The sequence below is a fragment of the Lynx rufus genome, unplaced genomic scaffold (genome assembly GCF_022079265.1).
Source record: "Lynx rufus isolate CCGP_SWC_20201006 ecotype Redwood Valley unplaced genomic scaffold, mLynRuf1.p SCAF_24, whole genome shotgun sequence".
Classification (NCBI taxonomy): Eukaryota; Metazoa; Chordata; class Mammalia; order Carnivora; family Felidae; genus Lynx; species Lynx rufus.
The window spans coordinates 11,721,183-11,730,000 of NW_025814839.1; the positions used below are offsets into that span (position 1 = coordinate 11,721,183).

The 8,818-nt window shown below is 46.2% G+C and overlaps 1 protein-coding gene across 1 annotated transcript in view; it reads right to left on the reverse strand.

Annotated features, from left to right (window-relative positions):
* LOC124518288 (2'-5'-oligoadenylate synthase-like protein 2) overlaps positions 1–8,818 on the reverse strand; it is a 15,090-nt gene continuing 6,272 nt past the window's right edge. Inside the window, exons 2-6 of the mRNA XM_047088215.1 lie at positions 8,468–8,756; positions 7,066–7,241; positions 2,767–3,008; positions 2,146–2,287; positions 1–666 (exon numbers count right to left, since the gene is read on the reverse strand). Of these exons, the coding sequence (XP_046944171.1) occupies positions 151–666; positions 2,146–2,287; positions 2,767–3,008; positions 7,066–7,241; positions 8,468–8,756 (1,365 nt within the window). The 3' untranslated portion in view covers positions 1–150. The remainder of the gene's footprint in view (positions 667–2,145; positions 2,288–2,766; positions 3,009–7,065; positions 7,242–8,467; positions 8,757–8,818) is intronic.

The window sequence follows — 8,818 nt, forward strand, 5'->3', positions numbered from 1 at the left end:
TGCCAAGCAAAAGAACTTGAACTTTATTACATAGGTAATAGGGCCATTGGAGGACTTCACGCAGGGGAAGGGTCTATTCATATTTATGCTTCAGAAAATCACAGTGGCCTGGGTAGAAGGGGGTGGGTGGGGGAAGAGGGCCATAGAAGTCTATATCATGTACAACCCGACCGTGGGCACTCCTAGGGGCCTGTGGCTTCTCCTAATGAGCATGATGGTGTCACAGTCTTTGATCTGCAGGTCTGAGAGGCTGCAGTGATTCCTCAGTTTCCGATTCTGGAACTTTAGTATCTGATCCTCCACGTAAGGTCCTTCAGCCTCCTCAATCTTCTCTTTCAAGGCATAGATAGAGTCGTCAGGGTGGATGGCATAAGGCTTGCTCTGGCCGCTAGAGTTCTTCACGAAGACCTGGATCTCGGGAGGGAAGGTCTCCAGCACCCGGATGCTAACCTTAGAGAAGATCCCGTAATGGGCTAACGTCCGCTGGCTACTGAGCAGCTGCCGTTCCCCTCCCGGCTCCTGGAAGGAGAGACGCTGTTGCCCTCTGAGGCCAAACATCCTCTTGATCTCCGTTTTCATCTTCCAGATGGGACTGTAGGGGTCCACCGACAATATCCAGGCCTCCTCTCCTGTCTTTTTCACCATCACCTGGACCTCTCTTGCTGGCTGGAAGGGAAGGAGGAGCAGACAAGGATATGTGATGGTCGTGGCTGTTGCCTCCAAATCCTCCTCTTTTTGTCTACCGATGATATGATGTATCGCCTACCAAGACACTTGGAGTAGAAAAAGGGGCTATTGATGATTATCGCAGCCAACGGGTATAAACCAGGACTGTCCCAGGCAAAACAGAACATTCGGTCGCCCTAGGCTTACAGGACCACTGGGTCACCCTCTGTCCTGTGACTCACCCTGATCAGAGTAACAAGTGGCAACCGTTCTCCAAAGAGCCACTCCTCCTGTGTGGCGTTATTCAGAGTCCCCACCTGTCACACGGGGATAACATTTGCGCCTACCCCACAGGTGCATCATAGGGTTGTTCTAGGTTAAATAACCTAACAGATGTCAGGCACTGGGCCATATGTTCAAGGATATTCACTGTGATGGCAAAAGTCTGGGAGCAGCCTAAAGAATCTTTCAGTAGGGTGGGTAGTGGTCATAAAAACTACGGTACTTTCATTCACTGCATCATGCATGACACAGCTGTTAATCCAGGGTGACCCGATGTTCCTGTTGGTCTAGGGCAGTCCAGGTGTATGTGCCTTGTCCTGGCATAATTAGCCTCACCCCATCTCCTGCTCAAAAATATCCTGGTTTGGACTTTATGTTATATGGTTACGCAGATCTGCCTTTGAGGCCAGCCTCAGAATTTTCCCGCGGGATGTGACATGTGGGAGGGGCAACAAGATTTCTCTGGGAGTGGCAGGTTGGGGAGATTAGCTCTCAGATGAGCTAATAGTCCGGGGCTTTGAAGCCTGGATTCCTATGTAGTGTTCAGACCCAAGACTGCTATGATGGTGCAGGAAAAGCTGTGCCCAGGGGCCTTCACCACTGGTATGGTTGTCTGTGGTCAAATCCTGTGTTCCTCACTGACTGTTCTGGTTGCCTCTATTAAGTCTCTTTCTCTTTCTTTTTTTTACATCTTTTTTCTTTTTTATTAATGTTAAAAAAAATTTTAAACGTATTAACTTATTTGGAGAGAGATAGAGACAGTGAGTGGGGGAGGGACAGAGAGAGGGAGAGAGAGAATCCCTAGCAGGCTCTGCATTGTCAGCACGGAGCCCGATGTGGGGCTTGAACTCATGAACGGTGACATCGTGACTTGAGCTGAAACCAAGAGTTGGACGCTTAACCGACTAAGCCACCCAGGTGCCCTGATCCCTCTCTCTCTCTCTCTCTCTTTTAAATGCTTATTTGTTTTTGAGAGAGAGACAGAGACAGAGTGCAAGCAGGGGAGGGGCAGACAGAGAAGGAGACACAGAATCAGAAGCAGGCTCCAGGCTCTGTGCTGACAGCTCAGAGGGGCTCAAACCCATGAACCGCAAGATCATGACCTGAGCCACCCAGGTGCCCCTTGAGGGGATTCTTGGGGAGTTGACATGCGGTCATCATTGAATCATGACTGGGGGTTGGGGACAGTGACTGTACCTGCACACGCCAGCCCTGGCTGGGGTCTTCATTCCTACAGCAGGCCTGCCTCAGGCAGTGAGCAGCCTCTTTGGCCACCAGGTCCCATCTCTTTTCCTTTCCCAGGTTGTTGGTGGGGTCAGCTGGGTCCAGGATCACTGGCCTGGGAGAGAGAAAGGGAGTGGATCTCCATCACACTTAGGATCCTGGCCTCTGTCACTCAAGTCTATGGGATCGTACATGCTTGTGTGAAGGGAAGCCTTCCTGCAAGCTCAAGTTCTCGGTTCATGATTGGATTAGGTTACAAATTGTAACCCCATCAGAGTGAGCCTCGGGGATTCTGCTTAGAATCGTAGGACAAAGGTGTACTCCCTCTTGCAGTGGAAGGGAGGAGTTCAGATGAGAAGACTAGAAAAGATGGAAGTCATGAAGAGATGAGCCTGAATTCCAAGGTAAACCTCCCCGGGAAGGGCAGATTTCACAGAATGGGACCCTGAGGACATAGTGAACATCTGGATCACATCACAGCTGAAGCTTCATTCATCTTTGGACTTCTCAGTTACAAAAGCCAGTAAGTTCCCCTTAGTTTGAAACTCACATGAGTTGGGCTTTCTATTCCTTGCAGCTGAAAGTAATCCTCACCTGCATTCCTTCAACTGTTGTTTGATGTAGATTCTGACAGTCTCATTTTGGAAATCATAGTACTTGGTCCAATAGACGCAGATGTCTTCATAATCTATGAGGAGTTCCATCACGGCTCTAAACCCTTCATCCAGGTTGAAGTTCTCACTTTCATCTGTACCTATTTCCCAGGCGTAGATGGTCAGTAGCTCCAGCGCGTATTTTGCGGGCAATGCTTTGTTTCGATATTTAGGTTTCAAGTACTGCAGGGTTGAGGGGTGGGGAGAGGGAAAGAGAGAGGGAGGGAGGGAGAGAGACAGAGAGAATGGATATGAGATTGCTACCCTGGCAACTGGGAGTTTCCAGTTCTGTTTCCAGGTCCCAGTAATATTCTGTCAACTTCAGGGGTGCCTGGCTGGGTCAGCCAGTGGAGCATTGACTCTTGATCTTAGGGTTGTGAGTTCAAGCCCCATGTTGGGTATAGAGCTTGCATAAAAATAAAGAAATAAAATAACTATTTTGTCAACTCCATTTTACATCTGGATTATGTAGCACATCCATGAAATCTGAAACGAGCCCAGCAGCTTGGGCTCTAGACGGATTATGTCCTGGGGCCATCAAAATTTCAACGAAAGAGGAAACCGAGGCCTCTCATGGACCTTCTGGGCCAGTGAGTCGGAATGGGGGAAGCAATATAATATAGTGTATATGGAAGCTAATTAAAAACAAAAACACATCGACACACTGAAAACATAAAACAAAATCGGAACAAACTGAAAGATGGAGAAGGTGTAATCATGGGAAATTTTCAGTGCCTCAAAAATTAATTTAGAAATTTATTGTAATTACAATTAGCATCCCACTGGTGTTTTTTAGTGGGAGAAAAATGATCTTAAGATTCAAATACGGGAATAAATCCTTAGGAGACCCAAGAAAATTATGAAAAAGAAAAACAGAGAGGTTGGTATTTGTTTTCTCAGATATGACTTAGAAAGCAGTTGTCCCCCAAATGGTGTGTTTTTGGTGTCAGTATAAACCGTAGCCAAGTGTAACAGAACAGAGTGCCCAGTGGATACAGAAATTTAACAACCGGTAAGGGTGATGAACAATGGGAAAAAAATGCATAATCCAACAAATGATGCTGGCGCAACTTGTCAGCCAATTTGGGAGAAAATAAAGATGATCCCACTGTCACACCAAATACCAAAATAGATTGCAAATGGAGTAAAAATGTATATGAGACATATTAGAAGAAAATTAAAAGACCACCTACACACTGCCGGCAAGATAGAAAAACTACAACCCAGAAAAGTCAGCCCTGTTTGTGTAGTTTAAAAATTAGAAATAATTGTATTGTCAAAGATACGATAACTAAGGTCCATAGAGGAGCAGTCGATTGGTAAAAATATTTGCAACACATGAGAAATAATGGTAAATATTTACAAAAAGGTCTTTCCGTTGATAAGAAAATGTCCCAATGGGAGAAGATGCAAAATACATGAACAGGTTAAGTCCCCAAAGTTCAACTCCAAAGGTCCGTAAGCAAATGCGTTTTTGAAAAGAGTGTACCATAGAAAGAGTACACGTGCTAGGATTCCACTTAAGTAAGCTCCAGGCATGAGCTGTGTGAACACAGATACAAAGAGGGGCGTAAGGCATAGTCTTCAAAAATGTTATTAGTATCATCTCATGCATCTCATGTAAATTTAACAGATTTTTTTTAATGTTTATTTATTTTTGAGACAGAGACAGAGCATGAGTGGGGGAGGGGCAAAGAGAAACACACAGAATCTGAAGCAGGCTCAAGGCTTTGAGCTGACAGCACAGAGCCCGATGTGGGGCTCGAACCCAGCAACTGTGAGACCATGACCTGAGCCGAGGTCGGACACTCAACCATCTGAGCCACCCAAGCACCCCGCATTTCATGTAAATTTTGCCGTCTCTCTTATGCTTTTTTTTCATCACTTGAATTTTTCATGAGCCCAATGTAACATACAAATAATCAGAAAAAATAATTGTTATTATGAAAATTATGATTACGAAAAAATTATTATTATTATTTTAAATGTTTTTAATTTATTTTGAAAGAGAGAGAGAGAGTGAGAGAGCAGGGGAAGAGCAGAGAGAGAGGGAGAGAGAATCCTAAGCACCCCCTACACTGCCAGTGCAGAGCCTGATGCGAGGCTCAAACCCATGAACCATGAGATCATGACCTGAGCAGAGATCAAGAGCTGGACACTTAACCGACTGAGCCACCAGGAGCCCCATGAAATAAATTATTATTGTAAAAAGCCAGGTGGCATTGTTGATTAAGAGCACACAGGCAGGCACCTTTGTGTTCAAATCTCAGCGCAACTTTAGCCCTTGAGCCTTGGCTTTTTCATCCCCGAAATGGGGCTGATGAAAAATACATACATTACAGTGCTGTTGGAAAGACTGAGAAAAAAATATGCAGAGCACTCAGCATAGACCACGGCAGACAATTAATGGTTGATACATAGCGGGGCGCCTAGGAGGCTCAGTCAGTGAAGCGTCTGACTTTGGCTCAGGTCATGATCTCACGGTTTGTGGGTTTGAGCCCCGCGTCGGGCTCTGTGCTGACAGCTCAGAGCCTGGAGCCTGCTTCGGATTCTGTGTCTCCCTCTCTCTCCGCCCCTCCCCTGCACGCACTCTGTCTTTCTCTGTCTCTCAAAAAGTGAATAAACGTTAAAAAAATTTAAAAAAAAAAAGGTTGATACGTGGTAGCTTTCTTCTTACTGTTGTATGAAATGCCTGAGGTCTGAAGCCTGTGGAAAATCACATTTGTGCATGTCAGGAACCATTTAATTGTCCTTTAGAAACCAAGAGGCTGTGACCAAGGCACGGTGCGTTAGAAGTTAAGAGAATATCTGCACAGAGAAGGCAACAATCAGCAAAACTAAAAGGCAACTGATGGGGAGAAGATAATTGCAAATGACATATCAGATAAAGGGTTAGTATCCAAAATCTATAAAGAACTTACGAAACTCAAAACCCAAAAAACAAATAACCCAGTGAAGAAATGGGCAAAAGACATGAATAGACACTTCTCCAAAGAAGACATCCAGATGGCTAACAGATACATGAAAAGATGCTCAACGTCACTCATCATCAGGGAAACGCAAATCAAAACCACAATGAGACACCACCTCACACCTGTCAGAACGGCTAACATTACCAACTCTGGCAACAACAGATGTTGGCGGGGATGCAGAGAAAGAGGATGTCTTTTGCATTGTTGGTGGGAATGCAAACTGGTGCAGCCACTCTGGAAAACAGTATGGAGGTTCCTCAAAAAATGAAAAATAGAACAACTCTACGACCCAGCAATTGCACTACTAGGTATTTATCCAAGGGATATAGGTGTGCTGTTTTGAAGGAGCACGTGCACCCCAATGTTTATAGCAGCACTATCAACAATAGCCAAAGTATGGGAAGAGCTCAAATGTCCATCGATGGATGGATGGATAAAGAAGATGTGGTATATATGTACAATGGAGTATTACTCGGCAATCAAAAAGAATGAAATCTTGCCATTTGCAACTACGTGGATGGAACTGGAGGGTATATGCTAAGTGAAATTAGTCAGACAAAGACTAAAATCATATGACTTCACTCAGATGAGGACCTTAAGAGACAAAACAGATGAACATAAGGGAAGGGAAACAAAAATAAAATAAAAACAGTGAAGGGGACAAAACAGAAGAGACTCTTAAATATGGAGAACAAACAGAGGGTTATGGGAGGGATTGTGGGAGGGGGGATGGGCTAAATGGGTAAGGGGCATTAAGGAATCTACTCCTGGAATCATTGTTGCACTATATGCTAACTAACTTGGATGTAAAAAAAAAAAAAAGTTAACAGAATAGAGCAACAACAAAGAACAGCCACAATAATGCAAAATGCTGTCCAACTCCCTACAATTCAGTTTCCAGTTACATCACCTGCCTACACTATTTAGCTCTATTCTTTTAAAAAAATTTTTTTAAAAGTATTTATTTGTTTTTTGCGAGACAGAGGCGGGGAGGGGCAGAGAGAGAGGGAGACACAGAATCCGAAGCAGGCTCCAGGCTCTGAGCTGCGGGCACAGAGCCCAATGTGGGGCTCGAACTCACGAACTACAAGATGGTGACCTGAGGCGAAGTCGGACGCTTAATCGACTGAGTCACCCAGGCGTCCCTATTTAGCTCTATTCTGAGATGGCTTGTTTCCATTTTTTTCTCTTAAAAAAAAAAAATGTTAGCGTGCACCTGCCCTCCTTGTTGTCCCTGCACCTCCCAGCCCGGTAGCCCAGCCCCACACCTGCAGGTACCAATGTTTCATCAGTCGCAGAAGGTTCTTCAGCTTGACAGGGCGACTTTTCACAAAGTGCCTCTGCAACTCTGTGAAGCTTGGCGAGAACTCCCCAGGGTGGCCGCCACTGGTTATCAAATCTTCATAGATTTCCGGAGATGGTTTCGAGTCCGGGCAAAAATTTCCTGGGAGACAAAAGAACCTGTGTGAGAAAATCCACTCTTTGAGGAGAGGAAGATGGGAAATAAAACCACGAGGTATCCAGTGGACATGAATTGTCTCCTGCACGAACAGCATTATGTTTCCCATTTTCCAACGGAAGCTTAGAGGGTTTGGTGGCCCCCTCAAAAGTCACATAGATTTTAAAGAACTCCCATTGACCAAAGACTTAGCATGAGTCAGACACTGGGTTAAGCTCACGGAATCCTTAGAACAGCTCCATGCAGCAGGTAAAATTAAGTGGACCCATAGGGAGTGCCCTTTTTGAGGCCCAAGCGTGGTCAAATGTGGCCAATTTCCTATGGTTCAACCTGACATTATGCCATTTGGCAGGCTGGTATATTGAGTCTTGGAGGTGTTAGATAGCTTGCTCAAGGTCGTACAGTTAGTAAGTCTCAGTGCCAAAATTTGAAGACATTAAGAGCCCTGGTTTGTTTGTTTTTTTAAGTTTATTTTTTTATTTTGAGAGAGGGAGAGCACACACTTGCGAGTGTGTGGACAGAGAGAGAGGTAGAGAGAGAATCCCAAGCAGGCTCCACACTGTCAGCACACAGTCTGACTTGGGGCTCCATCTCACAAACCGTGAGATCATGACCTGAGCCAAAGTCAAGAGTTGGCCGCTTAACCCACTGAGTCACCCAGATGCCCCAAGAGCCCTGTCTTTAAGAATGATTCCGACCTAGGGGCGCCTGGGTGGCTCGGTTGGTTGAGAGACCGGCTTTGGCTCAGGTCATGATCTCATGGTTCGTGAGTTCGAACCCCGTGTCGGGCTTCTACTATCAGTGCAGAGCCCTCTTGGGATCTTCTGTCCCCCCCCTCTCTGCCCCTCCCCTGCTCATGCTCTCTCTGTCAAAAATAAAGAAACATGAAGAAAAAGATTCCAAGCTAACTCCAAAGACCCTGAAGTGCCTGCTTGCCCTGGTGTTTCCCAGAAGGTCAAAGAAGAGTCTCCTCCCTGGGTTGGGTGGGAATCCAGAAGTTCCCTAGCTCCCCGGCAGCGGGACATGGAAACACATGAGTTTATGGAAGGAATTAATCTTCAAGGTATAGCTCCAGTCCCAGCCCTTCAGGGAAAAAAAGGCAAACTCCACTCTCCCCTCTCTGGCTTCCACTTTCCCAAACCTCCCCCAAGGCCAGGTTGGTGGAGGGCCCCTGCCTAGTTTCTCTGGCCCCGCCCCATTGTTGTCTTTACTTAGAGCGTCATAGGCTGGGAGCACATCCACTCCAATGGCTTCACTGTTCTTCCTGGCCTGGACGTGGAAGGACAGGGAGCGGGGGACCCTGGTCGTCTCTCTCTGTGGGACCATGGTGATGCTGTAGGCCAGGCTCCTGCCATACTGAGTCAGTCTCTTCTCGATGAAACTGATGACAGATGCACGGTGTTCTGCCTGGTCTTGGAAGCTGGGGAAGCAGCTCAGGAACAAGACCAAGTCCACGTCGGAGCTGTAGTTCAGCGTCGTTCCCTTCCCGGAGGATCCACCCTGGGGAGGACAGTAATGTTGGAGCTTCACCTCCCCTGGGGACTGAAGCTTTGAGGCTGGGG